This window comes from Pteropus vampyrus, unplaced genomic scaffold, assembly GCF_000151845.1.
Source record: "Pteropus vampyrus isolate Shadow unplaced genomic scaffold, Pvam_2.0 Scaffold74, whole genome shotgun sequence".
NCBI lineage: Eukaryota > Metazoa > Chordata > Mammalia > Chiroptera > Pteropodidae > Pteropus > Pteropus vampyrus.
In genome coordinates, this window is record NW_011888855.1 from 3,655,160 (window position 1) to 3,675,075 (window position 19,916).

At 33.3% G+C, this 19,916-nt stretch overlaps 1 protein-coding gene across 7 annotated transcripts in view; it reads right to left on the bottom strand.

Annotated features, from left to right (window-relative positions):
• Window positions 1–19,916, bottom strand: part of RAPGEF6 (Rap guanine nucleotide exchange factor 6) — a 151,799-nt gene that overhangs the window by 110,042 nt on the left and 21,841 nt on the right. For all 7 annotated transcript variants that reach the window (XM_011362262.2, XM_011362260.2, XM_011362261.2 and 4 more), the window contains exons 4-5: window positions 16,658–16,741; window positions 4,366–4,435 (exon numbers count right to left, since the gene is read on the bottom strand). In XM_011362262.2, the coding sequence (XP_011360564.1) occupies window positions 4,366–4,435; window positions 16,658–16,741 (154 nt within the window). The remainder of the gene's footprint in view (window positions 1–4,365; window positions 4,436–16,657; window positions 16,742–19,916) is intronic.

Below are 19,916 nucleotides of genomic sequence, written 5' to 3' on the forward strand. Positions count from 1 at the left end.
TTAACAGCATTCTTTTGTCAAACACTTCGAATTCCAGATAGTTTAGGATACTTTTTTCTTTTTGTTAGCTGGTGGGAGGGGTTATAAGACCTTGATATATTTTTTAAGGCAGAATCTAATTCTTTTATTTTAGCAAAGACAGCAGAGACAAAACACAGAGAAATTTGGTGGTGAGACCTTGATTTTGTGTTCACTTTTTCTTGTAGGAACCTAACTTCCCCATGTGTATTTCTTTTCTTCTTTAGCATGTAAATGCCAGAGGGAGCTTGTTTCCTTTTTACCTTTTGTCTTAACCTTGAAACTGTGCATTTGGAAGAATACTTTTGCAAATCACTCATAATTTAAAATTACTTCCCTATAGTCCCTGTTCTGATCTCTACTCCCACCCCTCACACACAATTTTAAACTTAGTGCAAAACTGGTCTTTCTGTCAGTGTAGGTCAATTTCAGGTCCATTCGATAGCTTCCATCTTCTGTTTTCTCTACATATCTGCCTGGTTGGCCTCTGCTCACCACAAAGCCTTACTGAGGGTTGGGAGTAGAGATGGGAGTGTGAGAGCTCGTGTGTTGGGAACTGGTGGATTCTGTTTTTATTTAGAATTATTTTCAAGTTTGGGCATTCTCTGTCTTCAAGTTATATGTGCACATGGTTTTTGTGTAGATACCTTTTACTAAACCTTCTTGTAGAGTTCTGCATTGTTTTTGAAGGAAATATTGCAAAACCGGTAGTTAAGTTGTTATTGTCTTTGGCTAACCAGAAAAAGTAATATTTAAAAGTTAAATTAAAATAATGACCTAGTAAAATTCTGTAAAGCAATACAGATTAAAAGATCAATAATATTGTCATGGGGAAGGTCTTTCTAATAAGCATGAGTCCAAACCAAAAGTCATAAGAGGAAAAAAAACCTATAGATCAAATACCAGAAAATTTGTTTTAGGTATTAAGTTAAAAATGATAAATCTACAGCCTCTTATAAACAAAAACTTTCATTTATTTACAAATGTAAAGCTCATATGAATAAGAATCCACATAGAAAAATGGGCAAGAGATATGAATAACAAGAAAAACAAATCCCCCATAAAGCATATGAGAATCTACACAAGTTAAAACAGGGAGATTTTCATATATATATCAAGATGACTAACATATCATGTGATCAAGAAGGTGTTCAGTAACAGGCATTCCTAATCACCAGTGGTGTTATCCAAATTTGTACAAATACATACATAATAAAACCATTTGACAGAACTTATCAAAATAGTAAATATGTACTTGTAAACATATATACACTCAGATCAAGCATTTTTATGAATTCTAAATAATTTCATGTAAAAAAACACACAGATATACCAAAGATTTATACTGGTACAAAATGTTAAATACATTTTTGTGTTTCAAAAGACAAAATAATAGTGGATAACTAAAAAAATAAAAAACAAAATAAAAAAAAAATTAAGATTCACCAATATGATGAAATGACAATAAAATCCTTCAGAAATCTCAGAAATAATCTTTATCATTTTGGGTTATTTTCTCCTATAACTCATAAAGCATTTTAAACTATGCTGATCATTAATAAAATGCAATTTTTGAATTTAAACATTACCAACCATAAATATGTATACAAATATGCAAATGACTTGATGTCATTTTTGGTAATTTAAAAAATTTTATGTATACACATGCATATTTTTGGAAACATTTGAGTATAAATTGAATAGAATGTTTCTTGACTCCAAATACATCAACATGTATTTCCTAAGAACAAAGACTAGGTGTTCATAACCACAGAAGTTATCAAAATCAGAAAATTCAGTATCTAATCTTCAGTCCATAATCGAATTTCATCAATTGTGTCAACATCATTTATAGTTATGCCTTCCTCTCCCTCCAATACTTAATAAAAGATTAAGCATTGCATTTAGCTACATTTTTTCTCTTTTAATCTGTGTATTTCCTGACAATGGAATATTTTAAGAGTACAGGCCAGTCAATTTCTAGAATGTCTTTGTTTTGTCTGATAATTCCTAAGGATTAGATTCAGGTATCCATGTCTGACAGGACTGTATCACAGAGGTGATGTTTTATCCTTCTCATTTAATCAGATCAGGAGTAGTAAAATATTAGTTTGTGTCCATATTGATGGTGGTAGCAATGATTTTTGTTACAGTGGGTATCCTCCATGTTTCCCCATCAGAAATTTGATACTTTTTCCCTTCATGAAGTTTGTGGAGAGATAACTCTGAGACTATAAGTGTTCTGTTTCTCATTAAACATTAGCCACAAGTTTTACCATTCATTAATGCTTTTCTAGCTTAACCAGTCCTTCCATATTTATTAGCTGGCATTCAGCTATCAGGAAAAACTTTCCTTTTCCCTTCCCCTTTCCCTCCTCCTATCAGTAGGACTTACAAATTCTTATACATGGGGGTACACTAATTACTATAATTTCTTATTTGGATTCCCAAATTGTCCCAGATTGGTCAACATAAATTTCTTCAATCTGAAGTTTCCTCTGTCCTTTTGCCTTGTCTCTCCAATTCTCAGATAGTTCCTTATTTTACAGGGTAGGTAATGGAAATATTTTATATTTTGTTAGGGAGGTAGGTTATAAGGGATATGCACTTGTAAACTTAATGTACACTTAAACTGTATGTATATGTGTATGTTAATACTCTAGCTAATAGTGCTTTCTATGATGTTATGGGCAAACAATTCTTAAACTACTTTATGTGTAAGTAAATATATTAATAACAGAAACCAAGTTTCTCATTGTTAGAGAAAGGACGTACAAATAAGCAAAGAGGGAAAACCAGGATAAACTCTGGGTTTTAAACATAGATAATAGAGGGTGGGGGTGGGTGTGCGTGTGTGTGTGTGCGCGCGCGCATACACTCAGACATATTTTCCAACTCTGTCCACTGACAGGCCCTAATAGCAATGAGGCACCTGGAGCAATAAAAAAAAAAAAACCAAGCAGCCAAATCTCAGTTTCTAAATAGTATTCTTTACTAAAATCAAGTAGTTTGCCTTAGAGAAAAGGCTAACTCCAGGTTTGGGACAAGGAAAGTAAAAGATTTCTCTTTAATTTAAAAAGTAATTTAGTATTTAAATATACTGAACTACACATTTAAAAATGGCTAAGATGGTAAATTTTATGTTAAGTGTATTATACCACAATAAAATAAAACAACAAAAGCTCTATGTGATCACTACAGTAAAAGCACTACTCTTTTTTCACAAAGTATGAGAAATATAAAATACATCGATGACAAATAAGAAAATCAGTATTGCCTGAGGTAATTTTCTTGCCATGTTCCTCAGTATATTTGTTTAAAAGGGAGAGTTCTGAGGCCTTAATAGATAAGCCATACCAACCCTTAAATAGACATAAAACAATAGATAGTCCAAGCCTTGAACAAACTTGAATTCAAGCATAATTCACTGAATACTTACTATACAGGCAACTCTGCTGAATTAGATATACTCTTTGCCTTTTAAATTAAAATTCAGTTGTTTTTTAGAAATATAGGACACAGAGTTCATGATAATGTAGATGATCCAGTTTGGGGAAGAGAAAACAAACTATTTGAAGATATCAGTCTGACTACAGCACCATAAAATGGAAAAGTGGTTTAGTTTTAAGCCCTGACATTAAAATGCTTCATTAAGAATTCAACCTCACTTCTCAATAGTTTAAATAAAGTCAGATGATCATCTACATGAGATGCTAGTAGGACAATGAGTCCATTCAGTATAAGCTATTTTCTAGTAAGGTCATCTCAGAACAAGGTAAATGGGAGTTATGTTCTAGATTCTTCTAATGCTAAAAAAAAAAAAGAAAGAAAGAAAGAAAAAAGTCAGATTTCCTAAAGTTATATCAACTACCTAGCTTTCTTAGGAAAAAGTAAATTATTCCTTAAGTATATTCTTAAAGTAAAACTATTAAGATCTAAACCATTTCTTACTTGGATAGAATTGTGTTTTTTCTCTTTTCCTCAAGTCAAGAGCACAGAATATGGATGTTCAAAGATTATTAACTACATTAAAGAGAAAAGAGAAAACACTTGAAAAATCAAGGTCCCTTTTTAAAGTCCTTAAATTTTCTGGTAGGAGTGGTAAAAGAAATTACCAAATTTAGAATATGTTATATATAATTACATCACGTTTCGAATTCTCTCAAGGATCAAAAAATTTAAGTCGATGAAAATGTATCAAACTTGGTAGATGGTTCTGATGCTATTTAATAAAATATTTAAACACTCATAGTAATGGAACCTCCGTGAGTATTTAAAAGCCTACTACATTTAAAGTTGAAACTGAAGCATATCAAAAAACAATTCAGCATTCTTTAAAGTTCTTACCACAATCATTTCTGAAGGCTCTAACACAAGACAATCACATCCTCTTTTTCCTCCAAACTGCTTACCAAAACTATAAAAACAGAAAAATAATTTCTTTAGCAAAGGTTATAAATAAAATATATCAATATAGGAAAAAAAACGAACAACCAAGAACACCTAGATGTTAATCAAGAAATTCTGATCCTATCACTAAAGTCTCTTTAAAACAAAACAAAACTGTCCACTTATCCAGATATAAGTGATCAACACAGTTCTATGTGAATATTATTTAAAAATTTCTGCCTTTAACTAGTCTCATATGGTAAATTAAGGTAAAAATACACCTAATATAAACCCACAATTATGGAATACTTTATAAAAGTAAATTATTATAGTATTTTGGGAGCAGTATCAGAAAACAGATATAAACAACTTTAAAAATATTCGCATTTGAATATATAAAGAAATGTAAGATATAGAAGTGATTCTTTAAAAAACAGCATTGGAGCTACTGGCTAACTTTTTGGAAAAATTAAAACTGGATGAGTACTAAAAAGAAATTGTATTTTTATATTCTTCATCTGGGAGAAATTTCTAAGCAAATCAAAAAGGAAAGGGAAAGACTGATGTTTTCATTTTAAAAGATAAACTTAAGTTTTAAAAATATACTTGCTAATCATATGAGAAAAAAGGTTAACATACTAAATATGCAGCGTGCACTTAAAATAAGTTATAAAAGCAATGTAAAATATTAGATAAATGAAAATCAAGTACTGTGGCCAATTATACAATATATAAATAAATTTTATTCTAAAAATAATCAAAGTTAAAAAATCACTAATAGTGCAAAACAAACAAAAAAATAAACTTAAAGAAATGCAAAAATCATTTGTAAAAAAAGACTATATAATTTTACTGATGGACTAGAAACAGGACTTGAATGAAAGAACTGACATAGCATGTACTTTAACAAAGAAGCTCAACGTTATAAAAATGTTATTTCTCCACAAAGTATAAGGTTATGTACGAATATAGTTTATAACAGAATTCTAATCAAAATCCAAAATGAAATTACTTTTGAATAAATATATTACTTTTTTTTCTTAAGCAGAACTGTTTTTTGTTTCCCCAAACTCTTATATCATCTAATCTATAAAACAATTAAAAGAAATTACAAATTTGCTTTCATACAAAATGGAATAAAGGTACTAGATTTACTCTTCAATCTGGAAAAACGAGAAAATCACACAAAATATATAAAATAACAGTTTCAAGACATTGAATAACAGGCATGACAGGGCTGTGATTCCTAAGAGAGGGAACTTAATTAAAAAAACTAATAATCCATTTCACTACCTACTGGCAATCTCTAGGCTACAATGCACAGGAAAAGCCTAACAGAGCCTGGCAATCTCATTAAATTGAAGAGATAGTTGTGGGGTATGGGTGATGAGAGATCATTAAAATTTACAGGCCACAGAACAGGAAAGGAGGGAGCAGCAGAGAGACAGGAAATGAGACAGAGAGAACAAGAATGTACGTGAATGGACGTGGTTCCCTAAGGGTATAGGAGCAGAAAAATACCAATCCCCTAGAGATGTTGGAGCTGTCCTGAAGTAAGTAGCACAGTGCACTCCTCGCATGTGTGATGCTGCTGTGAACAAAACTATGGTGGGGAAAAAATGTGCACGACAGTGCACGTGTGAGCACACGCACATATTTTGGTGATCTTCAGGAAGGTTGCCTTTAGTACTATGACTATATGAGAACGAACCAATTAAAAGCCAGACTGCAAAGACGACATAATACATGGAGCACTGGGCAGAGTCCTCAGAAATGTATTTCGTTAGTAATGTGATAAATTAGTCCTAAAGAAGTGCTGGACTTGCGCAAATATAAAACATATGACTCTATGTGATCAAATGGATTCCAATTTAACTAAGCGGCACATCAGAAGAAAGTCCAATACTGCCCTAAAATACAACAAAAGCTGGAACCCAGCAAGATAAAATTCACAATGTCCAACATTCAGTAAAAAACAGGCATGCAAAGAAACAGGCAAATATACTCCATAACCAAAAGAAAAACCAATCAATAAAAATAGACCCAGAACTGTCAGCAGTGAGAGAATCAATAAACATAAAGAATTGATAAAATAGCTATTATAACTAATAATTTAGTCAAGGTTGCAAGATATAAGACCAACATATGCAACAGCTCAACACTGGAAACTACAAAACACTGTTAAGAGAAATTAAAGATCAAAATTAAAAGAGTGATGCACCTTGTTCATGGTTCAAAAGAGTGAACTGCTAAGATTTCACTACTTCCCAAATTGGTCTACAGATTCACTGCATTCCCAATCAAAATCCTGTTTGTTTGTTTGGTTTTTTTATTTAACAAACTGATTCCAAAATTCATATGTAACTGCTAAGAACCTATGATAATCAAAATAATTTGGCAAAGTTGGAGGACCCATATCTTATTTTGCAATTTATTATAAAGCTACAGTCATCACAATAATGTGGTATTGGCACCAGATAGAAAAATAAATCAATGAAAATAAGTAAAAATTGGGAAATAGGCCCACAAATATATTATAAATATATTTTTAAAAATTAAATGTTAACAAAGATGCAAAGGTAATTCAGAGAAAGGAAAGTTCTGTTAACAAATGCTGGAACAACTGAATAGGCGTAGGTAAAAAGATGAAATTAGATCCATATATCAAATATAGCTTGTGAAAAAAACTAGCTCAAAGTAGATCACAGACCTAAACAGATCATAGCAAAATCTAAAACTATTGTGGACAAAAAAGGGGCTCTGTAATAAATCTGACCAAAAGCAACCTTACAGGTTGATCTGATCATAAATTCCTACCAGGGTAACTCTTGGTGGGAGTCATGCCTCAGGCCTATAAAAAGATTTACCTTTGCCTTAAGCAAGCTCTGTTCATTGTTTAAGTTAACACACCTTTTAAAGGCCTTTTTCCTCACTCCTCAGAAGCATAACTACCCTCATGAGACTACAAATCTTAACTATCCTGAAAGCCAATCCTAAGAGATTTCCCTGCCCTGTTTTCTCCCAATTTGGGTCATCTTTAGTTCCCTCTTTAATTCTAAATGTATAAAAACAAACTCCAACTGTCATTCTTGGAAGTATTTTTCAGTCTGTTGAGACTTGCTTCCAGCTGTGTCCTCTGGCTCAAATAAACTCTAATAAACCCTTATAGAAATTTTCTACAGGTTTGGACGTTCTTATGTCTCGAAACTATAAAACTCCCAGAAGGAATTACAGCAAAAAAATTCTGTGTGACCTTGAGTTAATAAAAGATTCTTACATACATAAACAAAACCACAGTCCATTAAAGAAAAAAAACTGATAAATCGAACTTCAAAATTAAGTTCTTCAACTCTTCAAATAACAATTAACAGATGGAAAACACAATCCACAGACTGGGAGGAAATATTTGCAAGTTGCACATCTGTTAATAGACTGTATACAGCATACATAAAGAACTTTTGAAAATTAAAAAAAAAATTAAACAATTATCCCTCTCCCCCTAAATAGACAAAAAAATTCAGAGATACTACACAAAAGATATACAACTGACAGACACATGAAAAGAAGCTTACCATCACTAGTCTTTAGGGAAATGTAAATTTAAACCACAGACAGATACCACCACATAACTATTACTAGTATATGCCACTTAAAAAGACTGACCTTACCAATTGTTGGTAAGGATATGATGTGGAACAACTGAAACTCAGACAACGCTGGTGAGAATATGAAATGGCATAACTTTGGAAAAGAGTATGGCACTTTCTTAAAAGGTGCTACATAACCTAGCAACATTTACATACATATCCAAATTAAATGAAAGTTTGTGGCTACCAGCAGACTTATAACATAGCCATTCTATTTACTTCAGAGAAATGAAAGCGAATGTCGACATAAAGACTTGTACACAATGTTCATAGGAACACTAGTCCAAAATAGTAGAAAGCAGAAAACCACCCAAACGTCCTTCAGTAGTTGAATGCTAAACAAATAGTGGTACTATCCATACAAGAGAAGCTGCAATAAAAAGGAATAAAATGCTGACACATAGCAACATAAATAAACTGCAAAATAATTTACTGAGAAGTCAGACAAAAAAAGGCTACTGTATGCTTTCCTTTATGAAAAATTCTAGAAAATGTAATCTAGTAACAAAAAGAAAAAAAAAATCAATGATTCCTGGGGACCAAGGAAGGATGAAATGAATGGTTTACAGAGGGCACAAGGACATTTTGGGGGGTGGGAGGGAGGTGATGTTTATGTTCATTATTTTTATCATGGTTGTGATTTTACGGGTATATACATATGCCAAACTTATTGGATTGTACACTTCACACATGTATAGTTTAGTTTACATCAATTAAGAAAATGAAAACGCAAGCCAAATAAGATAAAATCTATGTAATACCTGTCAGCTTGCATCATAAATGTATTAAAGATTCCTATCAAGGAATAATGAAGACAAACAACTTTGAAACAGGCAAAAAACCAAAACTTAGATACTTCACAGAAGAATATAAAAGAAGCAATGGCCAATGAGCACAAGGAAAAGTGCTTATTATCGTTATACAGCAGGAAAATAAAAATTAAAACCACTTCATAGTGACTAGAATAGCTACACGGACTGACACCACCTCATGTTGGTAACTACATAGAAAGAGAACTCTTATACACTGCTACTGGGCATCTAAAATAGTACAACCACTGGGGGACAGTTTAGCAATTTCTCATAGTTTCTCTATTAAACTTCAAGACATATTATTGAAGGGGTTCAGAATGAGCCTCCCCAAAATATGCCACTTTAGCATGTGGATTATTTTCAGCTGAAGGCTATCAAGACCAAGCAGACTCAAGAAAAACTTTTACTTCTCCCTTAATTACCTAAAAGAATTTAGATAGGGTACTTGGCCCAGAAAAAGAGTTATTACCAGAACTATTTATCTCAATGACCTATCTGTATGGCAGGACAAACATCCAAGTATTAAACATCTGCTCTTGTCATCCCATGAATTATTCATCTCTCCTTTTAAGTCCCAGACCCTACCCCATTCCTTAGTTGAGGATAGCATATAAGCTTTAACTGCTCGATTTGTCCTTGGGTTGCAATGCCTTTGTGGGGCCCCTGTACATATGTAATTTAATTTGTTTTTCTCCTGTTAATCTGTCTTATGTTAATTTGATTATTAGAAAAGACAAAGAACCTAGAAAGGTAGAAAGAAATTTTTCCTCTCCTACATTACGAAGCAACAGTAATTACAACAGTGTGGCATTCAAGCAGGGATAGACAAAATCAAATAGAACAGTTTAGGAGCCAAGAAACAGGCACACAAATATATGGATATTTGTTTTACGAAAATGGTAGTATTGAATGAAAGTCGGAAAAGGGCATATAGGAATCTAAATGAAAAACCATGCAACATTATATCATACTCAAAAATTAGTTCTAAGGAGACTATAGATCTAAATGTGAAGGGAAAACAAGTTCTAGAAAGTAATAAAGGAAAATATCCTCAGGGTCTCAGGTACAGAAATGTTTCTTAAGCGAAGATGAAAAAATGGAAAAGACAAAATTGTTCTACATTTCATGAACCTGTGTTCATGAGAATGAATAATATAAGGCACAACGTGAGGAAAAGATATTTGCAACAAAGATAATCAAGCAAGAAATTAGGTGTATATGAAGGATTTCTACATTCTGATAACAAAAGACAATGCATTAGAAAAATGGAGAACAGAATTTAAGAAGCACTTTACAAAAGAAGTTATTCAAATGTACTCACTCATCAGCCACCAATAATATGCAAATCAAAACTATAATGAGATATATATTCTCAATAGAATAGCTGAAATTAAGCCATCAAAAAAATTAAAAACGAAAAGACTGACAATACTACATATTGGTGAGGATGTGAAACAATAGGAATTCTCATTCACTGCTGGTGGGTGTGTAAATTGGTACATCTACTTTGGACTACAACTTGCAAATGAACGCTGAATATAGGCATATCTTATGAGCCAACAATTCTCTGCTAGGTATACTGTACAGAAATGTATGCACATGTGGATTGAATGTACAAGAATGTTCACAGCTACTTATAATAGCCCTAAACTACACAAACAATAAAATATTAATGAGAATAAATTAACTCTAACTACATGCAACATGAATCAATCTCATAAATACATTGGGTCAAAGAAGCTATATACAAAAGAATACTGTATGATTAAATTTATATTAAGTTTAAAAGTAAACAAAACTAGACAACAATGTTTACATGTACATATCCTCAAGCTAAAACTCTACAGATATTCAAGACTGATTAAACTTTAGGAAAATGGTGATCTTTCAGAGGAAGTAGGAGAGTTGATTTGAGAAAAGACATGCAGACTAAGGAGACATAGCCGCCTTACCTCATACCTAGAAACAAATGCAGGGAGGCAGTCAAAATGGGAAGACAAAAAAAAAAAACACGTCCCAAGAAAAAGGACAGAACAAAGCTCTAGAAAAAGAACAAAATGGAAGCAATTTACCAGATGGAGAGTTCAAGACACTGGTGATAAGGATATTCAATGAATTTAGGGAAGAGTAGAAAAGCTCAGAGCTTTAACAGAGAGAGAGAGAAAATATAAAAATGAAGACAGAAAACATAAAGAAATCAGTCAGAAATGAATATAATAACTGAAATGAAGAATACCTAAGGAAGAATCAACACATTAGATGAAGCAGAGCATACAATCAGTGATTCAGAAGATAAGGTAGCAGAAACTATGTAATCAGAACAGCAACAACAACAAAAAAAGAATCCAAAAATTTGAGCATAGTTTAAGGGGCCTCTAGGACGACATCAAGTGCAACATTCGTATCATAGGCATGCCAGGGGAGAAGAGAGAGCAAGGAATTGAAAAACTGAAGAAATAATGACAGAAAACGTCCCTAACTTGGTGAAAGAAAGAGACATACAAGCCCAGGAAGCACAGAGCCCCAAATTAGATGAACCCAAAGAGGCCCACATCAAGACACATCATAATTAAAATGCCAAAGGCTACAAAGAGAGAATCTTAAAAGCAGCAAGAGAAAAGCAATCAGTTACCTACAAAGGAGCATCTATAAAATTGTCAGCTGATTTCTCAACAGAAATTTTGCAGTCCAGAATGGACTGGCACAAAATATTCAAAATGATAAAAAGCAAGGACCTAAAACCAAGATTACTATACCCAGCAAAGCTATCATTTAGAATTGAAGGACAGATAAAGAGCTTCCCAAAAAAACAAGAAAAAGCTAAAGGTTATCACCACCAAGCCAGTATTATAAGAAATATTAAAAGGACTTAAGAAAAAAGAACAAAAATATGAATAAAAAATGGTAATAACTACATACCTATTAATAATTACTTCAGATGTAAATGGATTAAATGCTCCAGTCAAAAGACAGGGTAGATAAATGGATAAGAAAACAAGAAGAGCCTTACATGTGGTACCTAAAAGAGATTCACTTCAGATCGAAAAACACACAGACTGAGAGTAAAGAGATGGAAAATGATATTTCATGAAAATGGAAACAAAAAAAGCTGGAGTAGTAATACTTATATCAGACAAAAAGGACTTTAAAGCAAAAGACAAAGAAGGATCCAGTTATCCCACTTCTGAGTATTTATCCAAAGAAACCCAAATCACTACTTCAAAGGGACATGGGAATCCATATGTTCACTGTGCCATTATTTACAATAGACACATTATGGAGGCAACGTGGCTGTCGACACATCAATAGATGAATGGATAAAGAAGAGGTGTTAACATATACACACAATGGAATATTATTCAGCCATAAAATAGAAATCTTGCCATCTGCAACAACATGGATGACTTAGAGGGTATTGTGCTGAGTGAGACAGAGAAAGACAAATGCCATATGATTTCACTTATATGTGGAATCTAAAGAATCAAATGAACAAAACAGAAACAAACCCATAGATACAGAGAACATTTTGATGGTTACCAGATAGGAGGGGAATTGGAGGTTCAGTGAAAAAGGAGAAGAGATTAAGAAGTACAAATCAGCAGTTATAAAATAGTCATGGGGATGTAAAATATAGCATAAGGAATATAGTCAATAATATTGTAACAACAATGTATGGTGTCAGATGGGTACTAGATTTATTGGAGTGATCACTTCATAAATCATATAAATGTCTAATCACTATGTTTGTACACTTGAAATTGATACAATATTGTATGCCAACTCTTATTGAAAATTAAAAAATTATTTTAAAAAAGACATGCAGGTTGCTTCTAAGGTGCTGACAATATTTAATTTCTTGATCTGGTAGTGATCAGGCAAATATATGATTTACAGTAACTCATTAACATATACATTTAGGTTATCTGCACTTTCCCTATATATTTCACTAAAAAAGTTAAAATCATAAAACAATGTTTCTACTTGGGTCAAAAATGGGAAAACTAATTGAGAATACTTCTTAAAGTACAACTTATACTGTTTCTTTTGATTAGTACAAATTTATTACTTTGTCTAAAATATTATTTTTAAAAGTATGTCTTGAAAAATGAACAATGCCATTTAAAGGTGACTTTCCCAACCTTAATGACTAGCAGAGTGCCTGACACAAGCAAGCACTCTATAAACATTTTCTAAACAAATTAATGCCTCAGTGCTTGACATATTCTGACTGAAATGCCTGTTTCCCCCTTCACTGCCTGGCTAATCCTGTTTATCTGTGGAATCCATGTCCAAAACTGCCTCCCCAAGAAAGTTTTCTTTCCATGTCACACAACACTTAGGCCCTTTTTAAACAAAGCCATCATCCCAATCCAATGTTAAGTCAATCTTTTTTTGTTTTTTTGTCTTAATGCCTGTATCTTATATAGAGATGACAATCAATGCTTATTTGCTGAATAAATGAATACATGCATTAAATTTTATTTAAAAATCACATGTAATGAAGTCCTTGCTTTCTTGAGGTACAGCAAGATTTTACTGTGACAACTAAAAAGTGAATTAAATTCTAGAAAAAGGCTAACTTTATTTCAAAAGAAAGACATTTAAATTTCAGGCTTGATTTATTATCTCCTTTGTTTATAGTAAATTGTAAAATATATGTTACTGGTTTAAATTACATATAGAATTTCACTATAAAATAATAGGTGTATTTGGATGCTTTGGTAAAATATATGCCAACTAGAGTTTAGGAAATAAACCCCATGAAAATTCAAGGCCTTGCTCCCTCAGTGAAGTTTCTAGGAGTTCCATAATTTGAGGCATGCAGGATATTCTCTTCAAGGTGAAGTACAAGTTGATTAGGCACTATCACAACAAAGAGAGGCATAATACCTGTTTTTTTTTGTTGTTGTTTTTTTTGGGGGGGATTTTGGAGGTAACATATATCGAGTGTGAGTATGCTACTTTGACCCATCTTCAAGGTGTCCTCAAGGTTGCCAGCAAGTTTAGATTGCAGTATAAGTCACTGTACCACTGGGCTTTATAGTCCAGCATATTCAATAACTTTAGTATCTACAATAAATTGGCATGCTCTATGGAGTTTCTCACAAGCACTGATATGACAACAACAGTGTAGACTTCTATGCCTTCTTCTAAAAATTACATTACATCCTCAAATAACATCATTTCATTCAACATCATTTCATAATTATGTTGATGAGGGGGAAAAAAAAAGATTCCCGGCTGAGGTCACTGTCTGTGTGGTGTCTGCACACTATTCCCATATCTGTGTGTGTTTTTTCTGGGTACTCCAGTTTCCTCCCACATCCCACGGATGTGTATATTAATTAGCATGCCTACAGTGCCTCAATCTGAGTGAGTGAGTGTGTGTGCACACACGCACACACACACCCTGTCTTAGAAGGAAGGGCATCTTGTTCAGGATGAATTCCCACCCTTGCACCCTGAGCTGCTAGGATAGGCTCCAGCCACTCATGACTCTGAACTAGAATAAGTGGAAAATAATTATCTTACTTGTTTTTATTAATCTTTCTAAATGTATGTATAGCTCACATTTACTTCTGCGTTTAATATCAGATGTGTTTTGATTCTTTATTTAGAAGTCTGGTGATGTTTTTGTGATCAGAATTATGCCATAGGAACTTAACTCTTGTTTATATCAATTAGCCTATGGTAAAACTGGTTTTGTTATAAGTCGTTTCACTTAAAGTAGCACTTTCCAAGAATCTATCAACTTTTGAGAAACAATTCTGGCTTGCTACTGGGCATGGTAGAGGCTGAATGCCTAACTATGGGGCATCAGGTTACCATGTAGCCTGACTTCCCATCATGAAGTGCATACCTAGCCATAGGGTAGGGCATGAATAGTAGCAACCTATTATCAAATGAATATGGTATATAAGAGACCAAGTTTACCCAGGTCCAGAGTAAGTCGCATGAGGTGGCTCAGACTCCTGCAATACCAACTCCTGTTGCATTGCCTCCTCTACTGCAATCTGTGCCTATGCCTACTTGGAGAGCTCCTTATGACCAGCTGACTGAGGAGAAAATACTTGAGCCTGTTTTACAGATGAGTCTGCAAAACATGCTGGTACCACCCTAAGGTGGACAGCCCCACTTGGAGGTGACCCTGAAGTAAGGCAATGAAGGAAAATTCTCCTAGGAAACAGAACTTCGAGAAAAGTTCAAACTGGATTGAGAGAGGACCAAAATTACTGATGTAAACAGATTCATGAGCAGTTATCATTGGTTTAGTTGAATGGTCAGGGACTTAAAAGGAACAGGATTAGAAGACTGGTAACAAAGAACTCTGGGAAGAGGTATTTATTTGAAAGACTTCTTTCAGAATGGCCAGGCTTTGAAGTTATCTGCATCCCATAGGAACACCCATATGAATTCCCAAAGGGTATCTACTGAGGGGAGGCTTTTAATAATCAGGTAAACAAAATGATATGCTCTGTGGGTGTCAATAAAACTCTTTCCCCAGCCACCCCACCCCAGTGTTTGTTCAATGGGCCCATGAATGTGGCACAGATGGGAGATACACAGGGGCTCAATGTTAATGCTACTGCTGGATACCTAACCTGCTGACAGTAGAGACCAACACTGACTCTGATATGGCACCATTCCGTAAATAAAAGAACTATTAAGGATTTTATTTGTAAAAACAGTTAACAATGTTTTAGTCTGCTAAAGTCAAGAAGCACAGATTTCATCGAACCAAAGGTCAATGATGTAGGCATGATGTTAAAAATGGCAACAAAACTAAGATGTCCCATAGCATCTATCGACTAGACTGTACCTTAATACTTAAATTGAACAGTTTTGCAACTAAATTAATTTAGCTACAATTAGAAGTCTTACTTTAGAAGACCAAAAATATCAACATATTGGAAAAAAGTCACTAAAAATTGCTTTTATATCACCAAATTGTAATTTGAGGCCCCAAAATATTAAGAATTGCTGACAGAACAAATTCTCTATACATCTGACCATCTTTCCAACCGCCCTTATCTTCTTTTCTCTAATTATGGTGGTGATAATTAACAATTACTTGTAATAGTCAGGCATTGTTCTAAGAGCTTTATTAGGTATTAACTCATTTATTCCTCAAAACTAGCCTATGAAATAGGTTCCATTATTGTCCTCATTTTACAAAAGGGGAAAGAGGCAGAAAAGGATTAAAGAATTTGCCCAAGAAGTAGTAAAGCACAGACATGAACTCATGCAGTCTGGCTCTAGAGTGTCAACTTTTACAGACTTCTGTTGAGAGCTCTGAGTAGTAGCTTGCCAAAACTTCCTAAAGGCACTTAAGTACTATTATTATCCTCATTTTACAGTTAAGAAACCAAATTTGTCCAAAGTCACATAACTAGTAAGTGATAAAATCAGGATTCTAACCCAGTTTGCCTTTCTCTAAAAATCAATTTCTTAACTATTAAGGTGTATTGCCTCTTTACAATTATTAATAGCAATGAACCCAAAAACCATCAGATAAACTAGATCAAATCTTACATAAAACTAAAGATCAAATAGGAATAAGATACTCTGCCACGGTGTAAACTTAAAGATTACACTCTCAGAAATAAGAAATATCAGTTGATTCCTGCCAATTATTTCCAATTACCAACGAGTAAAGACATTTAGAAAATGTATCACCTACTGAGAGAAGATACACATCTTACATAAAATAGTTTAAGGTAAGAAATAAAATAAATAGATATAATGTTAACTTTGCCTGCCACATGCACTAAGCAGCAAATGTAAACATACCTGCAAGGAGGCAAGACCATGGAGTCTTTCATAAGCACAGATCCAGAAAGCAGGATATACCAACATCTGGCAATAGTTTCTGAACTGTTTAAAGGAAAAAGTAAATTAAAACACACATTCACATGTATACAGATTCAACACAAAATACACAGCACGAAATATATTCTAATAATATTGTAAAACATTAAAAATTAAATAATACTACTGGGAAATTTTACCTGTTGCCTAAGATTTTATACAGATCATGTTCACATGGGAAAAAGTATAATCATTATCTTAAAATATAGACTTCAATAGCATATGTTCATCAGCTTTGTCTTATTAATTATATTATTAACTTCACCTTCTTCATTTTTGTGTAGCGGATCACCACATTTGATAAAGATTAACTTAAATATTGTATAGCATCTACATATTAGAAAATCCTATTTCTGATAACTTATGTATATTAAAGACAATATTATTTGTAATTCACAGATTTATCAATGGTGCATCTTAACTTTCAACTATAATTTGGATCACGATGATTTCATTTCTTTTAAATTTTATTCTGACATTAATATATGTCTACCTAATCTCTCATTTTATTGTTTGAAGGATAAAATAAAAAGAATATCAGATGACTTAAGTCCATCAGCATTTTAGTTCACTTAAATCTCCAAAGGAAACTCAGAATCTTATTAGATGCTAGTTTATAATCCAAACTAACCTTTCTGTCTTTCTCTCAAATATCTTTATTTACCATACCTAAGGCTTCAACTGTATATGTGAAGGATTCTAATACTTATAAAACTGTATATCTGGCTGTCTACTTAACATGTCAACTTGTATGTCTAACAGGTAACTCAAATTAAACATATTCAAAATTGACCTATCATTTTCTTCAAGCTTGGATCTTTTCTAGTATTCTCTGTCCTCAATAAACAGTAGAATTCTCCATCCAGAAACCTAGGCCTCCAAACCATTCCACATAGCACCCAGGGTAAGCTTTTTGGGTTGATCCTATTGCTTACCATGAGAAGGAAATATTGTCAACTTTTCAGTGGGTGCTTTCAAGTTCTTTATATCCCTTCCTATCTTCATCAAGGGAAGATGCAAATGGCTGCAAAATTCCTACTTAAGTTGTTTAGAAATCCCACTTCCTTACTCTTTTGAATATAATTTACAAAATCAAGAGGGAACAAGATCAGTAAGGGAAAAATCTGCCCAAAATTAAGGCAGAAGAAAGTTTTAACTGGATGCCAGGACAAGCCTCCAATTTTATCTCATTTGGCCAAAGCAGTCACAATGCTGTCAGTAAATTCCACTGAAATTCAGGAAAAATCCTGAAGTTCTCTCCTACCACCAAGAGAACCATGCCAGCTTATAAATCAGAAACTGTTCAGATCTTGCAAAGAATTCCACTCTCAAGGGCATAGTTTGACAATGCAGATGATAAGCACACACAAGGAAAGTGAAACTCTTTAAGGCGGGGCCCTGCTATCTCCTTTTTCTTTGTAAGCAAATGAATCCAAGAATAATCTAGCCCAGAGAAGGGAGACATACTTAATCTTGTCAGATTTTACTCCTTCAAAGGCAATGCTCCTAAAATAAAGACCAAAAACTCTTAAGGTAGCCTCCACCTGCAACTCCAGGCTCCTCCCTCTTGCTGTGTCCTCCTCTTTGCCCATGGCACTTGAACACTCTGGTTTTTTATAAGAACTGTGCAAACAACAAAATCCAATTTTAGAACATTTCTATCATCACAAAGAGATTTCTTATGCTTTGTCTGCAGTCAATCCCTGCCTCCAATAATCTGTTCCAAACAGAACCAATAATCTGTTCTGTCTCTATAGATTTGTCTTTCTCAGACAGTTCATATGAATGGGATCACATAATATGTGGTGTTTCTATCTTCTTCCACTTAACATACTGTTTTTGAGGTCTGTCCTTGCTGGAGAGTATATAAGTACTTTATTCCTTTTTATTGCCAAATAATAATCCACTATACAAATATACAGAATTTTATTTATCTATTCATTGGACATTTTGATTGTTTCCAGTTTTAGGCTAGTACAAAAAGTACTACTAAAAGCATTTGTGTACAGTCTCTGTATCATATTTATTTTCATTTCTCTTGGGTAAATACGTAAAAGTAGAATTACTGGGTCATATGGGTAAAACTGTTTTAACTTTTAACGAAACTGCAAAACTGTTTCCTAAAGTGGCTATACCATTTAACATCCTCACAACCAATATATGAAGATTCTAGGTGTCACCATAACCTCGCCAAAAACTATTACTGTCTGCCTTTTTGACTGTAGCTATTCTAATGGGTATAAAGTGATATATCATTAATTATCATATATGGTGTTATGGTAAGGGTCTAAATTAACTTTCTGCATGTAAAAATTCAATTAACTCAGAACCATTTGTTGAAGAAACTATGCTTTCTCTATTGAAATTCTTTAGCACCTTCATCAAAAATAAACTATTTGTTGGTGGTTCCTTTTAAATCCTCAACCATGTTATAACCACACTGTGCACAGATCTTAGCTACAGGTCATTTTTAAAAAACAGAACTGTTCATAAATCTAAGGGTTTATTTCTGGGCTCTCAATTCTGTTCCAATAATCTATATAGCTATACTTTCCTTTGGTTGCACTTAAATATGTGTAACTATTTTAATTAACTCTCTCCCCCCCTCACTACACAATAAGCTCAATAAGACAAATACTGTCTTCTCACCATTCTATACCAGGGTAAGCATAATGTATAGCAGATATTTAATAACAATGAATGAATGGATCAACAAATGAATGAATGTAGCTATTAAGACCCATATGAATCATGTAAATACTTTAGAAATGATGATATATGCAATGTGCAGGTAACGAAACATGAAAGTCAATACCATTCATACATACCAGTTGAATCTATATAATAAAAGGTCACTGCTGCCAAAACTTTTAGAAGGAAAAAAGAGAAGAATGTCTTCATAATCTTGAGGAAGTGACAGATTTTAGTTCTTAACTAGACATGGAAAGCACTAATCACAAGGGGGAAAACTGAGAAAGCTGGGAATTTCTCTTCTTCGAAAGATGCCATTAATAGAAAGACACAGAGTGGGAGAGGATATATGCAACATAAGTACACAACAAAGGACCTGGATACAGAATTCAAAAGGAATTTCTACAAATCAATAGAAATAAGACAAACAACCCAATTAAAAAATGGTCAAAACCTTGAATTGAGATTTCACAAATGAACTATCCAAAAA